Source organism: Sorex fumeus, unplaced genomic scaffold (genome assembly GCF_029834395.1).
Source record: "Sorex fumeus unplaced genomic scaffold, SorFum_2.1 ptg000098l, whole genome shotgun sequence".
Taxonomy (NCBI): Eukaryota; Metazoa; Chordata; class Mammalia; order Eulipotyphla; family Soricidae; genus Sorex; species Sorex fumeus.
Window position 1 is genome coordinate 21,241,579 of NW_026606155.1, and position 18,267 is coordinate 21,259,845.

General features: G+C 49.1%; 1 protein-coding gene and 1 pseudogene across 1 annotated transcript; both read right to left on the reverse strand.

The window, feature by feature from the left end:
- Positions 1 to 256: 256 nt before the first annotated feature.
- Positions 257 to 8,281, reverse strand: EIF2B2 (eukaryotic translation initiation factor 2B subunit beta). Its single transcript, XM_056133620.1, has 8 exons — positions 8,031 to 8,281; positions 7,816 to 7,936; positions 7,467 to 7,615; positions 6,411 to 6,574; positions 5,556 to 5,651; positions 4,709 to 4,846; positions 2,673 to 2,739; positions 257 to 794 (listed from the first exon to the last, which is right to left on the reverse strand). Exons 1-8 carry the CDS (start codon positions 8,191 to 8,193, stop codon positions 637 to 639), a joined length of 1,056 nt encoding a protein of 351 aa, XP_055989595.1. The 5' UTR covers positions 8,194 to 8,281; the 3' UTR covers positions 257 to 636.
- LOC130041274 (ATP synthase F(0) complex subunit C1, mitochondrial-like) lies at positions 8,250 to 11,100 on the reverse strand (annotated as a pseudogene).
- Positions 11,101 to 18,267: the final 7,167 nt, after the last annotated feature.

The window sequence follows — 18,267 nt, forward strand, 5'->3', positions numbered from 1 at the left end:
TAAGAGTACATCTGGTTTTTTAAACTTCCCAGATGATTCTGATGATGAGAGAGTTTTTGGAACCACTGTCTTAAGACTGCTAACAAGTTGTTTGGGATCATTTCCAGTGAATTATAAAGGGAACTGTAAATACTTGCATTTCTCTGTTTTAAACTGTAACCTCTAATTACAGCCCTCTATGAAAACACACAAAGAGGCCCGCTGCTGCCGTTTCGGGCAATTCCATCAGAGCAGAACAATAAATAAACCCACGCCGGAACTTTTGAGCAGCTTTTATTGGCACGACCTAGAGAAAAAGTGTGGCAGCCATTTCTGAGCAAAAACCCCTGTGCTCTGGCAAGGTATTCGGTGTTATGTTTTACACACCACTGAGCCATAAAGTTGAAGTTCCTGCACCGTGGCCCGGGGTCACCAAAAGGCTCCAGAATCAATAGGTCAAGCCCTGCTGCTCCATCCAACCTGAAAGGCCACAAACAGTCCTGAATGTGTGTCCCTTTTTATGGGCTGACTCCAGACGGCAGGAAACGGCATCGGCTTTTGTTAGGTCAACTGCAGTTCGTGCCCCCAGTCCCGGGGAGCTGTGTGTGGGCAGCGGCAGCGCAGGAACCCCTCGGCTGAGGTGGGGCCACGCAGCGGTCAGAGGACATGGTCATCCGGGTGGTAGAGCTCACTCATCAGGCGGTAGATGTAGGAGGGGGCGTTCCCCCCGATGTTGGAGATGAACAGGGTGATGAGCTCTGGGGGCACGTAGTCAAACACGGGGCAGTGAACGCTGACTTTCTCCAGGATGTCCCCTGAAAGGCAACCACACAGAGAGCTGAGGAGGCTGCTCCCAGCACTCTGGAGCGATGAGGCACGCTGCCGTCCCCCCCCACCCCCATCCCGGCCGAAGGCAAGTGCAGCCAAGTGCAGGCCAGAAGAAGCACAGTGCAAGTGTCCTCCCTGCAGACCTTCCCCCCACCCACCCACCAAGAGGCCTCGTCTCAGCCTTAAAATACAATTGGCGCCAAGGAATGCAGCCTTCCAGGCCAGGCCCCTGCCTACGACAGCTACTACACTCGCCTGAACCTGGGCCCTCCCCTCCTTGCTCCTTACTCTCTGGCCAGAAGGGGAAGCTGATCCCTAGTTCAGCCCCTGGCCCAGACAGCTGGGAAACACACTCCCCCCATTCCTACCCGGCAGCTCTATTCGCTCAGGACACAGCTGAACTGCCTCCTTCACACCAGAGGTTACTGCAGGCCTGGGAGATGGCCCAAGGGATTGGCGTACGAGCTTTGTGTGTGGGAGGCCTAGGTTTGATCCCTGGTGTCATATGATCCCCCAAACACCACTTGGAGAGACGCCAGAAAAACCAACTGGGAGTAGCCTCACACATCACCAGGTATGGTCCTCAAACCCAAAAATGAAACAATAATAAATTCCCAGACTTACCTGGTCTACCACCCACTTCTCTGTTTAATTTTCTGGGGTTTGGGGCCATACCTGGCAGTACTCAGGACTTACTCCTGGTGGGGCTCAAGGACCAGGGATTGAACCTGGGTCGGCCATAAGGCAAGTGCCTTACCTGCTGCACTTCTCACTAGCTCCTACCACTCAACTTTTCAGAAAATAGCTCCCAGTCCCCGCCCCGCAAAAACAAACAATCAAACACAACCACCACCACCAACAGCTGCCTCCAACAAAACCCCAACACTCAGAATGTTCCCTGAAACTCTAACTTCTTTATGTAATAGAGAAAGTGTCTCCCAATGCACCCGAGATGACCATCATCCCCCTACATAGTGCCGGCATCCCCGGGCACGGCGGTAGGAACACTCTCCTGGGAAACATTGCTTAAAATCCCTGCCCCTTTCTATCAGAGCATCTGTATATTTCTTCCTCAAACCCCCTGGCCTTGCCCTGTCTCCTGCAGTGGAAGGTCAGCTGTGGGGGGAGCAGGGCCTTTGCATATTCCCCACTGAGTGCTCTATCCCTAGAGCATTATCTCTTGAGCCTGCAGCCTGGATACCCGGGGTGTAGTAGTGTAAATGCATCTTGAATCAATGACTGAATAAATGACCAGAAAAAATGGGCACCCTTGGATCCACGCTGGACTCCCCAAGGGTGTTCGAGGTCAAGGCAACAGGCTCACTGCACACAGCGGCCTCGGAAGCCAGAGAAGAGGACCCCAACAAGCCAAGGTATTCGGGCAACAGGTGGGTTTTCTACGGAGGAACGCTTCCGGGCCTACTCCCGTTGGTGGGAGCCATGTCACCTGAAACAAGCACGTTTCCCCCACGGGGCTCCAGCCTGAATCTCCAGCAAGCAAAGCCAAATCCCATCTACGCTGGGTGACCCGACCCGCTTAAATGGGAGACTCAGAACAAAACGAACATGAGTATCAACCCCCGCCCCTCTATGGTGCTACAGGAACAGTCTCCACTGAAGGACGTCGAGCCTAACCTGACGGCACTGAATCCCACCAACGCCAAGGTCAAACCAAAAGAGCAGGGGCCAGGGAGATAGCAGAGTGGGTAGGGCACTAGCCTTGCCCACAGCTAACCCAGGTTAGATGGCCAGCATCCCATATGGCTCTCCCCAGAACACCTCCAGGAGTGACCCCCAAGGACTGCTGGGTGTCGCCCCCAAACCAAAGGGCCAAGCTGCAGGTACGTTCGTGCCGACATCTGTACCTTCTGTGAAAGGCAGGACTTCCTCGGGAGCCACGAACTTGTGGAACGAATCTTCTTCGTTGGGAAACTGGAGGAGAGAACAGGAATTAGACCACAGAATTCCACTTCCAGTTTTATGCCCAAGAGCAATAGAAAGAAACATGGTCATGGAGAAGCTGACAGACAAAAGAGGCAGCAGTTATTACGCATAAAAGTCAAAAGGCGGAAACAATCCCAACACCCGCAACCGATATACTGGGGTCTACCCATACGCTGGGTTATCGCTCAATTACAAAAGAAAAACACCACCTGAGCCCTGTGAGCACGGCAGGCATGCTTCTCGGCTGAAGGAGGACAGAATGCCACTAAACGCGGGCTAACTGGGGAAACTTTATGCTAAGTAAAAGCAGCAAGTGATCATTTCCTGAGCACCTGCTTTCTGGGATGACAGAGACATGCTGAGACCGCGGTGGTGGTGGACAGTGCTATGAGTACACTAATGCCACCAGAATCACTCTGGGTTGTTCTGTTTGAGTCACACCTGTCAGTGCTCAGAAATTACTCCTGGCTCCATGCTCAGGGTAGTCTCAGGGGACCAGATGGGGTGTCAGGAATAGATCCAAGGTCAGTTACATCCAAGACAAGCACCCTATCATCTGTACTCTCTCTCTGGCCCCTAAAATATACATTTTTTGGGGGGGAGGGTCGGGTCACAACAAACAATGCTCATGGGTTACTCCTGGCTCCGCACTCAGGAATCACTCCTGGCAGTGCTTGGAGACCATATAAGATGCCACGAATCAAACTTGGGTTGGCTACATACAAGGTAAATGCCCACCAGTTGTATTATTGTTCTAGCCCCAAAATACACATTTTTGGTTTTGTTTTTAGACCATACCCTGCAGTACTCAGGGGTTACACTGGCTCTGCACTCAGGAATAATTTCTGATAAGTGTGGGACCATTAAGGATGCTGAGGACTGAACCCCGGGCAGCTGTGTGCAAGGCAAGTGCCTTAACCCCTGTAATAACTCTTCAACTCTGTTTTTTTTGTCTGTTTGTTTTTGTTTTGTTTTTTGCTTTTTGGGTCACACCCGGCGATGCACAGGGGTCACACCTGGCTCTGCACTCAGTGCTGGCAGTGCTCAGGGGACTGTATGGGATGCTGGAAATCAAACCCAGATTGGCCACATGCAAGGCAAACGCCCTACCACTGTGCTATCACTCCAGCCCCAATCCTGTATTTTTTAACTGAGGTGAAACTCAAGGCACAATGAACCACTTAAAAAAATACATATTTTGTGGTGATGCCAGGGATATAACTGGAGTTGGCAACATACAAGGTAAGTGCCTTAACCCCTGTCTCATCTCTTTGACCCTGTATTTTTGAGGTGAAACTCCAAGCATAATGAGCCACTTAAAAATGTGTATTTTGGGGATCCCTGAGTTCAGAGCCAACAACAGCCCAAGCACTGCTGGACCATGCTGGACATGGCCCCAAACCTCCTCCATTCCATAAAAAAACAAAACAAAACAAAAAAAAAACCCCAAAAAATTTTACAACAGAGACCTATAAATAGGTTGGTATTTTCAAAACAAATAGTTTCTATCGCTGATGAAATAGCTCTTCTCTCTTGGTAACTGCTTTTATTCAGGCTACAGAATACCCTCCCTGGATCTATGACAAAACCAATACTACAGTCCCAGTTCCAACTGGCTTGGCATTTTTAGAAAAGGTCAGGACAAGGAGGCTGACCCGTGGCAAAGGAAAATGGGAACTTTTCCCACTAAGTACTGTCCTGACCTTCCAATTCTGAGTTCCTGAAAGTGAGAGTTTATAGCTATCAAATGTTTTTCCCTGGATTTAGACTTCGGAGGCTTAATATACCTCTGCTGGGTTTAATCCATCAGTCGACTCCTAGTAAAGATACACATCAGATAAAGATACACTCCGGGTAAAGATACACATGAGCTCCAGAGTGAGCCACCTGACAGCCCAGAGTTCAAGCCCACACCTGGGTTGCCTTCTCTCATGGCCAGGAGCCGGAGACAACATACCTGCGGGGAAAGCTTGAACATGGGCGCACAGACGATGAGGGGCGTGGAGTGGTGCTTTGCAGCCAGTGCGAGAGTATGAGTTCCTGTCACAGCTCTCAAGGCACCGTTGGCAAGGATGGTCTTTGTGCCAATGATCACCTTTGGGACAGGAAGAAACATGTGAGCCACCCTGGGGGTGGAGGCTGAAACAGGCCACCTGAATGCTCAGGCCGAAGGCTTAGCACTGAGGGATCTCTCACCAGTAGAGGGAAAGGGATCCTTGGCTCAGGTTCCAGCATAAGAGGGGATTCCCAGGGAGCAACTGAACATCCCTTGGGTAGGAAGCCTTAAGATCCACTACCCTTAGCTCATTTCTGTTTGGAGCCACACCTGGCAATGCCCAGGGGTGGGTGTGGCTCAGTATATACTCCTGGTTATACACTCAGGAGTTACTCCCAGCAGTGCTTGGGGGACCATATGGGATGTCACGTATCAAACCCAGTCAGCTGTGTGCAGAAGCCTCCTCCCCTGTACTATTGCTCCAGCCCCCTTAACTCTGTCTCTTCTGTACACTTATACTTTAGACCTCTTGAGAGGCTGGGAGCCTTCCTCATTCACCATCTACCACTGTCACCAGGCAGCTTACCCACTTAGCTTAGAACTACTCCAGTCTTTCCCATTCTTTCCCCATAAAGAGTATACTCCAAATGAGGCGTAATGATATGGACCAAGGGAAAAGACATTCAATAAAAACAGAAGTGGTAGAACTTTTTTTCCCCTTGTGGATATTAGAGGGGGCCAGTGGGGATCAGTATGTTGAAGTTTAACCTTCACAAATTCAACTTTTTCTACCTCCAAAAACATTCACCTTGTTGACTCTTGACATAACAGCAAAAATGGCGGCATCCGTCATGACGGTTGTCTCAATGCCTTCTTTGGACAGGTTAACCGCCATTTCATGACCCTGCAATGTGAGAGAGAGACTGATGCAGGGAAAAAGAAGCAAGATACGAATTCTCAATGCTGGGACTGGAGAGATAGCATAGCGGGTAGGGCGTTTGCCTTGCACGCGGTCGACTGGAGTTCGATTCCCAGCATCCCACATGGTCCCCTGAGCACTGCCAGGAGTAACTCCTGAGTGCAGAGCCAGAAGTAGCCCCTGTGCATCGCCAGGTGTGACCCAAAAAAAGCATAAAAAAAAAGAATTCTCAATGCCATCCAGTGATAACAGGCAAATTCATCACACAATTTCCAACAGACGACTTATTTCTCTCCCTCCATACTCAAGTCTCCTTAGACAAGCCGCAGGTAACCTAATAAATGTTTAACACTCCACACAGTGCTGGAGCAGCCACAGAACTGGAACTACTACTTGCTCAAAGAGTTGGATGCGGATGACAAGACAGTAGCTGCTCCTAATTTTACAACATCCCGCATCTTTACCTACTTCCTTTCTCAGAGACCTATTATTTACCCAGGGATTAGTGAGATGAGCCCAAGCATCAGTCACACCTAAGGTAGCTCTTCTTCCTTTGATTCCCAAAAGAATAATTATCTTCTCTTGGACCCAGCAGCTCACCTAATTTTCTTAAACTAACATTTAAGAATATCCATAGCATTAACAACTTGAAAATCCCTCCCGCCCCCCATTTTTCTCTTCACAGCGTTGGTTTATTAATTCCACAGACACTCAGACCCTCATTTTTCACTCGTCTTACCCTACCTGGCAGAAAGGGGCACACTCTGCCACAATGACATGGAACTTCCTTTTACGAGCAGCCTCTTTGAGAAAGGCCTCCACCGTTCGGGAGAAGCCGATGGTCATGATCACCTCGTTGGAGTGGATGTGCTCCAGAGCCTGGGCTGCAATGTTCTCCATGGTCCCTTCTGCAATGAAGGAGAGTCAGTTTTATAAAGCAATGATGAAATGGCCCTGCTTCCCTGAGACAGCTGGGATCGAGCACGGAGAGGTATGTGTGCGCCTCACCCAGATCACACACTCAAGTACCTAGGACAGAGCTTATGGGTTATTTATTTATTTATTTATTTTGCTTTTTTGGGTCACATCCGGCGATGCTCAGGGGTCACTCCTGGCTTTGCACTCAAGGAATCACTCCTGGTGGTGCTCGGGAGACCATATGGGATGCCGGGAACCGAACCCAACTCGACCGCGTGCAAGACAAAAACGCCCTACCCGCTATGCAATTGCTCCAGCCCCCAGAGCTTATGGGTTTAATAGGAACTAGCCTACTTTATTAAAACCCTGCTCTCCCAGAATCTCTAATCTCCTAACTTCTTGCCAGCCCTCCTTCAGGCAGCTCCCCTACTGATCAATTTACCCCTAAACCACCACCACGGCAACTCCTTACAGTGGATTTTGAAGACAATTCATTCAGGCAAGGAATGGTCCAGAGGTTGGACAGAACTCAACAGGCTGGAGTGTATGCTTTGCTCACAAGAGACCCAGGCTCAGATCCCAGGCACTGCACGGTCCCCTGCGCACTGCAGGGCGCAACCCCTGAGCACCACCAAGGGCACAAAAAAGCAAAGGAAAGGTCCTCTCTATTAGAGGCTCTGTTCCAACAGATCTGCACTCTACAGAGGTCTGGTGGGTCCAGAGACCTAGAGAGGGATAGCTGAGTCCTGCTGGATGGCAGACAAAAACTCCAGAAGAGCAGGGGGGCTGCTCTTCTCTCCCAGGATGACCCACCTCCGGGCTCCTCTTTCCCCTCACCTGCCTGGCCCTTGTCCTGTCCACCCCTGGGCTCACGACTCTTACCCAGTTCCACGAGCAGCTCGTTAACGGCCTCGATGATGTTGGCCTGGAGTTGGGCATAATGGAGGCTGAAATCCTCACTCAGGCCACCAGATGTCAAGAGTTTGTGCAGAGACTCCTGCTGATCGCTCTCGTCGCTACGTCCACGGAGTCTACGGAGGGCGACAAGAACCAAAGAGGGAGGTCCAGGTGGAGGGGGGAGGAAGCGAGCGAGCTACAGGACCTGCCCAGAGCTAATCAAGGCCACGAGAGAGGCGGGGGCCGAGAGGTGGGGGGCGGGGAAGGGCTGGGGGGGGGAGGTGGAGGGGGTCCCGTCGGCAACCCCGTCGGCAACCCCGGGCGTGGGGCTCACCTGCCGTACTCCTCCCGGATGATGCGGAGCACTCTGCGCACCATGTTGCCCACCGTGGTCTCCGAGGGCTGCGCGGCCGTCATCCTCCGGCCCTCCCGGCGGATCAGATCCATCAGCTCCTCTGCGGTGCGGGAAGAGACAGACAAGAGTGAGAGGGTGAGCGGGGCCAAGGCGCGCGGGGAGCCCCGGGATAGGGGGCGGTGGGCGCGCCTCACCCGCATTGCTCCAGCGGTGGTCCCTGATGATGCGGCACAGCAGCCCCAGGGTCTCCCGGGCCATGTCCTCGGAGCTGCGCCGCCCGCCGCCCCGCTTCAGGGCCTCCACGAAGCTCTCGATCCTCTCGGACAGCTCCGAGCCCTGTTCGGCGGCGCCCGGCATCTCCAAGCAGCCAGCAGCTCGCCGGGCCGAAACCCGCACCTGCACCACGGCGGAGTTTACACTTCCGGGGCGGCGAGGTTCACTTCCGCCCCGGGAGGAGGCTGCGGCGGCGGCGGTGGCGGCGGCGGCGGGGAGACCCACGGAGCACGGGGCTGGGAGCCGGGAGGACACGCCCCTTTCTGCCAGTGCCCGCCCCTTGTCAGCCCCCTGAGCCAATCAGAGACGTCGAGTTCGGTTAATTGGCGTCCAGCCCCGCGGCCGCGCGCCTCCCGAGCCGCGGGGGCGGAAGTGGCCTTTCCTGGCGTTTCAAACGCTGTACAGAGGCCACGCGAGGGTGGCTAGACCTGTTACCATGGGAACAGCCAGTCAACGCCACGACCCGAGGCTAAACTGTAAACTGGAGACGTTGCCGCTCCCCTTTCTGGTTCCCTGGCTCCCGTGACCTCCCTAGCCGGCGGCCGCGGCTATAGAGTGCATGTCCAGCACCTCGCTGTCCCCTGGGTTCTTCATTAGAGCCTCGTCCTGATGTTGATAACTCTGTTCTGGTTCCTTTCCGCCTGTGACTCATTCAGATTTAGTTCCCTGATGGCAGGGATACTATCTCCCTCCACCCCCCCACCTTTCCATTCCCAACACTTAATATATAGTAATCTAGGATTCAGGGATAACGAGAGCGAATACCCACCCAATAAAGACATGAAAAGTGGAAGCCAGTATGTGTGCAATGTCCGTCTGTTTGAACAGACTACAGAAGCAGGGGAGTTTAACATAACACCAAGAGTTACCATCTGCTTTTCGTTTACCAGATATTGGGCAATGTGTGTGAATTTTCTCATCCAACGCAACTCTGTGATGTTTGTCGGCTTATCCTCATTTTACAGATTAGGAAACAGGCCCACAGTGTTTGACACTGTTAGTAAGGAGATGTGTTTGTATTCAAATCCAGGTTTATCCCAACTCAAAGAATGTGCAATCAGAATCTTTGTTAGTTTCCTTAAGGTAATTTCTTAGACATATAATCATAGAGCATACACATTTTCTTTTCTCCCAGCTTTCTGCTAAAGGATTATTCCTGGCGCTGCACAGACTTTGCAGGCAAGAGTCCTGGATTCAATCCTTGACATCACATGGTCTCCCAAGCACTGTCAAGAGTACCCTGGGAGTGTAGTGTGAGCGCTGCCAGGTGTGGGCCCTCCCCCCAAGAAGAGTATCAATTTATATGCTTGCTAATACATTCTGTTCAATTTTGGGTATTGTTATTTTTCCAGATAGCAATTCATTAATAAATGAGGTACCTACTAGTTTATATATTCCCTACTAGTTTATATATATTCTAGTTTAAAGAACACATGTACGTGTGTATAATATGTATATTATGCATATAATATATGTTATACACACATGGCCGAGTGATAGCACAGCGGTAGGGCGTTTGCCTTGCACGTAGCCAACATGGCCGACCCGAGTTCGATTCCTCCGCCCCTCTCGGAGAGCCCGGCAAGCTACCGAGAGTATTTGATATGCCAGACACAGTAACAACGAAGTCTCCAATGGAGACGTTACTGGGCCCGCTCGAGCAAATCGATGATCAACGGGAGGGCCTTTACTTTACTATATAGACAAGTTATAAAGCATTACAACAAAAGGAGTATCTATGAATTCACTTCCTGCGTTTGGTAGTGCCCAGGGTCTATTTCTGGTTCAGTACTCAGGAGTGACCCCATCAGTGTTCGCGGGGCCATATGTGGTAAAAGAGATTCAAACTGAAATTGGTGGGATGCAAGACAAATGTTACCCCTGTAACATTTATCCAGCCCCCTCATTTATTTAATCTTGGGTCACACCTGGCGGCATTCAGGGTTTCCTCCTGGCTTTGTGCTCAGGGGTCATTCCTGATGATGCTTAGGTAACCATATGTGATGCTGAGGGTCAAACCAGGGCTGACTCTGTGCCAGGAAAATGCTGTAACTCCTGTACCATCTCTCCAGACCAGGGTTTTCTTGTTCTGAAGAAAGAAAGAAGGAAGACTGCTTAGTTTCTTCTCTTTCTGATCCTCGTAGATGCAATACCTACAGTATGTCTCTTGAGAATGTGTACTGTGTGGGCCTCATGAATGGAGATAAAGTAAACTTGCTGAAGATGGCAGGACAGGAAATCAGAAAGAACCACTTATGGATTAGTGGTTACAAGGATAAGGGAGCCACGAACCTAGTCCCTTGATAATACCACACTTACTCAGTATTTTATATTGGAAATCTTTTCATCCTTACAACAGCCCATGAGACGGGTACTGTTTTTTTTTGGGGGGGGGGAGGGGAAGAGTTAGAAAAACGTTGTGTTTAATGGTAAAATTCAGTTCACTCCAGTACTGGGTGTGGCCTGGAGTCGAAGCAGCAGGGATGGGTAGGTGACCCCTACGGAGCCTCACATGGTAAAGAAGGGTGAGGAAGGCAACCATCAAACAGAAGAGCCCCATGGCCTCAGACAGGGCACAACCCAGGATGGCATAGGAGAAGAGCTGCTGCTTGAGAGACGGGTTCCTGGCATAACCGATGGTCAAGCTGCCAAACACGGTCCCAATGCCAGCCCTTGAGCCAGCCACACCCACCGTGGTGGCCCCAGCGCCAATAAACTTGGCTGCTATATCAATGTCCCAGGAGACCACGCTGGTCTGGAACTCCCGCCTGGCCACCTGGAGCAGGGAGCTGCTGTAAGAAGGCTGCGGCCCTTTAGATAGGATCTCAGGCCTGTTCAGGAAGGAGGCAGACACGAGCCTGATTAGACCCCTGGTAAACAGCGGATCAGAGCTGGAGTAATGAGCAGTGTCCCGGTGGTCTGCATTTTTTTCAGTCTGCACTCCCACTGCCCAGCTGTCCCTGCTCCGACCACAGCGCTGCCCTGCTCAAGGTGACTGACTTGAGACTGGTACTGTTATAACCATTTTCCAAAGCAGAAATAGGAGGAGCGTTTTTTTTTTTTAATTAGTGTCATGCATGCAGTATGCGGTGAAAGAGCTGGATGAACAGTCTGCCTTTAGCCTGCACTGTTTATGTGTGTTCGTTGTGATGCCTTTTACTAAAGTCACTGTGAATTCAGCGAACACAAGTATCCCTTTAGATTTCTTATGAAATGAAAAATTTATCTGGCATTGACATATCTTTGTTTGTTTGGGGGCCACATCTAATCTCTGGGGACCATAGCCATTTTCATACTATCTTTCCAGCCCTATCGTTTCTTCTCGTCGCCTCTCACTTTCCTGTGTTCGTGATAGTGATGATGTGGCAGTGACCAGTGGTTGCACATGTGCCCAGCTGTGGTGCTCACTGGGAGTTGCGTGTCAGGTAGGGCTGCTCTCACACCCAGCACAGTGCTCACTGGGGTCTGCGCTCCTTCTCAGTGCTTGCCGGGACCCCCACTCTTAGTAGAGGCACACAGATTGTGGCTGTGATGCTCACATCAGTGTTGGCCAGATGTCATACTTCTTGGGGATGGCACTCACACTTTTTTCCAGCTGCAGTGCTCACCAGACATTGCACCCTTTTTTTGTGAGGGTCACACACACCTAGCTGTGCTGTGGTTGGAAATTGCTTGCAGTGCTGGGATTTGAAGATAGCTGAGCAGCCAGCTCAAACAACAGAGCTTTCAGAACTATGCTCACTCATGGGGAACCCCGGGGCTTTGAACTCTTGGCCATGTGCTTGCAAGGCATCACTCTAAGTTACTTCCCTTCCCTACTTCAGAGAACATGAGAACTGATGCTCAGCAGGAAACAAGCCACCTGAGGGAGCCAGGAGATAGGACAGGGAGGAGGCAACTGGCTACTGTGGGGGAGAAAGCACTCAACAGGGAGGAAGAATTGGTGTTGAAAGGTTGTAAAGTGTTATGAATGAAACTCTATCAGCTACATACTGTAAACTGCAGTGCAAAAACACATATTTAAAAAAGTGCCCCTCGTAAAGGCAGCTCAGATGGAGAAGGGAGCACCAAATAAAGGGTGCTGGGAAGATCTGCCCAGGACGGGAGATGCATGCTGAAAGTAAACTCTAGAACGAACATGATTGCCACCCATGCCTCTTCTGCAAACCACAGCACCCAAAAGGAGAGAACAAAAGGGAGTGTCCTGCCACAGAGGCAGGGTGGGATGGGGGATGGAGGGGTGGGAGGGATACTGGGATTGGTAAGGGTGGAGAATGGGCACTGGTGGTGGGATGGGTACTCGATCATTGTATAACTGAAACCCAAGCACAAAAACTTGTTAAGTCTACAACTGTATCTCATGGTGTTTCACTAAAAAAAAAAAAAAGTGCCCCTCATAAAGGAAGACTGGTGGGTGAGAGGCAAATTGGGATGGAGGGGGAAATTGGTGGAGGAAAGTGGGCACTGGTGTAGGCACTGGTGTTGAAACAATGTATGCCTGAAACCCAACCATGAACAACTTTGTGATCTCACGGTGACTAAAAAACAAACAAACACTAATAATAAGCTCCCTCCCTTTTCCTCCAGGCCCTGCTTATATCATTTTTAACAGGAGGGGTTTTTTTTTGTCACTTACAGCCCAAGGTATCTTGACATTTTTCTAGTTAATTTGTAAGATCCATTTACATTCTAAAGATAATAACTCTTTGTGCAATATTAGTAATTTTAAGTACTTTGCCCCATTCTCAATATTACTATGTGATTATAAATTAGAATACTTGTAAATTGACATACTTTTTAGCTATTTAGAAATTGTAGCAAAAAATCTTGAAAATGTTTCATTCATTATTTTGAATCTTTAAGTTCACTTCTAGGAATTCATCCTAAGGACTAATAAAAAAGACATATTTAGGCAAAATACTTTCATCTTACCATTCTATTATAAAAATTACCACCATGGCTTGCACGCAGCTGACCTGGGTTCAATCCCTGGCATCCCATATGATCCCCTGAGCTCCTCCCTCCCTCCTGAGGAGGGATTTCTCAGCATAGTCAGGAATAACCCCTGAGCACCTCAAGGTGTGGCAAAAACAATAACAAAAAAAAACACAAAATAGAAAAAAACCTCAAAACAAAACAAAAGCATATTTAACAACATAAGAAATGCATAATAAAAAGTAGAATTATCCACAACTTACCAAGTTTGAAAAGCAGGTTATATGTTAACACTGGGGGAACTAATTTGGCATTTCCTTCCAAAACTAAAAATGAATTGATGATATAGCCCCACAGTTGTTTGCCTATTTATTCCAGGCAAAGGAAGACATATCTGGGCCCGAGAGATAGTAGAGTGGGTTGGGTGCTTGCCTTGCAGACAGCAGACCCAGATTCAATCCCCAGCACCCCATATGATCCCTCAAGTCACACCAGTAGTGATTCCTGAGCACAGAGGAGAAGGATTAAGCCCCAAACATCGCTTGGTGTGACCCAAAAAACTAAAATAAAAATTAAAACTAACCCGTATCAAAATAGAAATTTATAAAAGACTGGAGAGATAGCTTCATGGACTGAACTCATGCTTTGTACACAGGAAACTTGGGTTCAATCCCTGACACCACATGGTCCCTCAGCACCTAGCTGGGCATTGCTCCTGAGCACCCCTGGGTATAGCCTAAAAAAAAAATACAGGAGTTGTATATCATTGTTTATAGCATTATAAATTTCTTTTACTGAAGGGGTTGGGGTCATACCTGGTGGCACTCAGGGTCTACTCCTGGCTCTGTGCTCAGGAACCCACTCGTGGTGGTACTTGGGGGACCATGTGTGGTTGTGGGTACCAGATGGGTCATGTGCAAGGAAGGTTCTGTGCTATCTGTACTATCTGGCCCGCGTTTTATTCTTAATAGCCTAAAACAGTAAACTACCCTTGTCTTCCAATTGGTTGTTTAAACAAACTGTGGTACCATGGAATACTGCTAGTAATTGAAAGAAAGAGATAGGCTGGGGAAATAACTCATAGTTGGAGCGCATGCTTTGCATGCCAAAGGCCTGCTTCTACCCCTAGCACCACATGGTCCCAACAAGCACAACCAGGAGCGACCCACAAGCACCAAGTCAGGAGTAACCCACCCCCTTCCCCGCCTGCAACACTGTTGGATGTGACCCAAAAACAAACTAAAGAAATAAAATAGGAAAGAAATAGGTCTCTCTCTCTCCCTTCCCTCCCTCCCTCCTTCCTCTCTCTCTCTTTCTCTCGCTCTCTCTCTCCCTTCCCTCCCACCCTCTCTTCGTCCCTCCCTCTCTCCCTTCCTCTTTCTCTCCCTCTCTCTCTCCCTCCTTTCTTCCTTCTCTCTCTCTCTCAAATGAACTTCAAGGAAATTATGCTACGTGAAAAAAGATAATCTCAAAAGCATACATACTGAGCAATTCCTTTAACTTTCATGAAATAACACTAAATGTTTAGGGATGTTTATCAGGGGTTAGGGATGAATGGAAGGATGGGATGAGAATGACAGGAAGGTGAGAACAGTGAAGACTCTTGAAGTGATGGTTATGCAAGGCTGCATGTGACGAAATCGCCTGTACTAAGCACACACACAAGGACGGTTACCTCATGAGTGGACATGTATCTCACGAGAGGATGTCTATCTGGGGAGTGCTGAGGAAGCTCGTTGGGTCTCCTGAGGTCAGCCCTGGGTTTTGTCTTAACAGGCCAGCAGTGGGTGCAGGAGGTCGGGGAAAGGGGGATGATGACTCTGGTGTATGTCCTTGTCACCCTTCTATGAATTTAATTTTTTCAAAACACAGAAATAAAAATTTTGTGAATCAGGATTTACAAATTGAAAACATAGATTGAAAGGAAATTTTAAAACATTGTATTATGTTACTCTAGCTACAAATATTGAATGACTACCAGGAGCATCTCGCCCGCACAGCAAAGCCTGGCAAGCTACCCGTGACGTATTCGATATGCCAAACACAGTAACAACAAGTCTCACAATGGGCCCGCTCGAGCAAACCGATGAACAACGGGAGGACAGTGCTACAGTGCTAAAATAGGCAACCAAGGCAACCTTGTGAAAAATTTGCAGTTCTTCAAAAAGTAGGGCACAAAAAAAAGTACATTTATTGAAATCTTTCTTTTTTATCTTTTACTTAGATACCATGATTTTCATAGTTGTTTATAATAGACTTTTAGGCATTATGTTCACAACTCCAATCTCATTCCGCACCCCCGTGTCTCCATCGAGCACCACTTACCCCAGCGTTCTTCCCACCACCACCCTGATTACTTGACTGTTACCTTTTTAAGTTCAATTGTTGCAGTTTGAGTCCCACATTTATGGTAATAATAGATCTAGTGCTTAAGAAACATATAGATACTTCACCTCTACACCATAGAGGACCCAAGATCCCTGGAGATCTCAATTTCATTGAAAATCCAATGTGTACTATGGGCTGAGGCCAAGCACCTACTTTGTGTGCACTCGTGGCAGCCAGGCTCCTGGTTCAAATCCCCCTGAACCACACCCAGTCCCCTGAGCACAATGCGGGATTACTTCTGAACACAGAGCCAGGCACAGCCCCTGAGCACTGCGGGGTATTAACCCCAAACCAAAGAATATATATAAATATAACAATAAGTCTTTGGATATATGGTATATAAAATATGTACACAGGGGGCTGGAGTGATAGAACAGTGGGTAGGACGTTTGCCTTGCACGTGGCCGACCCGGGTTCGATTTCCAGCATCCCATATGGTTCCCTGAGCACCGCCAGGAGTAATTCCTGAGTGCAGAGCCAGGAGTAACCCCTGTGCATCTCTGGGTGTGACCCAAAAAGAAAAAAATAAAAATATAAATAAAATATGTACACATATACAATATTCTAAAACAGTTGTGTGCACATATATGTATGTAGCACTGTAGCACTGTCCTCCTATTTTTCATCAATTTGCTCGAGCTGGCACCAGTAACGTCTCCATTGTGAGACTTGTTGTTGCTGTGTTTGGCATATCAAATATGCCATGGGGAGCTTGCCAGGCTCTGCCGTGCGGGCGGGATACTCTTGGTAGCTTGCCAGGCTCTCTGAGAGGGATGAAGGAATCGAATCCAGGTCGGCCGCGTGCAAGGCAAACACCCTACCTGCTGTGCTATCATTCTAGCCCATAGATGTATGTGTACCCATATATTTAGGTAAAGGTAAAGGTAAAGGCCCTCCCGTCGTTCATTGATTTGCTCGAGTGGGCCCAGTAATGTCTCCATTGGAGATTTTGTTGTTACTGTGTTTGGCATATCGAATACATCACGGGTGGCTTGCCAGGCTCTGCCGTGTGGGCGAGATACTCTCGGTAGCTTGCCGGGCTCTCCGAGAGGGGCAGAGGAATCGAATTCGGGTTGGCCATATTGGCTTCGTGCAAGGCAAACGCCCTACCGCTGTGCTATCGCTCCAGCCCATATATTTAATGATATATATATATAAAACATACATATAATTAGAGCCTGACAAGCTCCCCGTGACGTGTTTGATATGCCAAACACAGTAACAAGTGTCACAATGGAGATGTTACTGGGCCCGCTCGAGCAAATCGATGAACAACGGGAGGACCGTGACCGTGACCGTGACATATAATTAAGTGTTCATGTATACACATTCATTTCAACCACACCTATACATACACATAAAGGCATACACATGTGCACACGTGCAGACATTGGTGTTAAGTGTGTGTATGTGTTCACTGTGTCCGATAAGTATTTCAGAAATCCCTGATTTCTTCCAAAGTCTTTCTTCCATAGTAATAGCATTTTTATTTTATTTCTTGGTGTGGGTCACCCCCTCATAGGGCCAAACTGCCCAGGGCTTATTTCTGGCTCTATGCTCAGGGGTGATTTGGGGCAGTGCTGAGGGATCATATGTGGTGAAGAGCCTGGGCTCAGCCACATGCAAGGCGAGTGCCCACCTTCCTCCCGTCTCTCTCCAGCCGCAGCAGTGCAGTGCCAGCCAGGCACACAGCGGAGACTGCCCTGTCTCTCCAGCAGGGAGACGCTGCCCAGGGCTGCGTTCTGGTATGGGGGTGCAGGGGATAGTGTGGTCTTGCAGCTGCTCGGAGTCCACACAGCTCTCGGTCTCTTTGTCCTTCTCTTTCTTGCTGCCCATCCACGCTGCCAGCTTAGGTGATGAGGATGTGGACCCCACTGTAGGGGCGGAGACCCGTGAGCCGCAGTATGCGGAGTTCCCTGAGGAGCAGAGCGCCCACTCCAGCTGGACTTCTGAACTTCATGTGGCTGCCAGAAAAATAAACGTCAAGCCTTGTTTAAGTCACAATGGTTATCTTGGAGTTTCTATCACTCACAACCACACCCAATCCTAACAAATACACAAGGGATTTTTCTTTCCTTTGGTGCACTGTTCTGTATTTTCCACTGTTTCTACATAACATTTAAATACATCACATTTAACCACCCCCAAAAAGTTACTTATAAGAAAAATGAATCATGAAGCTGAAGAAATAGTAGAGTGGATAAGGCGCTTGCCTTGCTCGTGACCTCCCCAGGTTTGATCCCCGGCATCCCATTTGGTTCCCTGAGCACCCCAAGAATAATTCCTGAGTGCAAAACCAGAAACCAGAAGTAATCCCTGAGAATCACTGGGTATGACCCAAAAAGAAAAAAAAAAATAGTTTCTGTTCCTGGGCTGGAGCAATAGTATAGCGAGTAGGACACTTACTGTGCGTGTGATACTAGCCATCCCGGGCATCCCATATGGTCCCCTGAGCACCCCAGGGGTAATTCCTGAGGCAGAGCCAGGAGTAACCCCAGAGCATTGCCAGGTGTGGCCCCAAAACAAGAAAGAAAGAAAGAAAGAAAGAAAGAAAGAAAGAAAGAAAGAAAGAAAGAAGAGAGAAAGAGGGACGGAGGGAGGGAGGGAGGGAGGGAGGAAGGAAGGAAGGAAGGAAGGAAGGAAGGAAGGAAGGAAGGAAGGAAGGAAGAGCAAGCCTTTATTAAATTTGTTTTCTGTTTGCCTTTTCATAGGGGGTTTGGGCCATACCTGGTGGTGTTTAGGGCTTACTCTTAGATCTGTGCTCAGAGATCACCTCTGGTAGGCTCAGGGACCATATAGGGCGACAGAATCTAACCTGGGTTGGCTGGTAGGCCA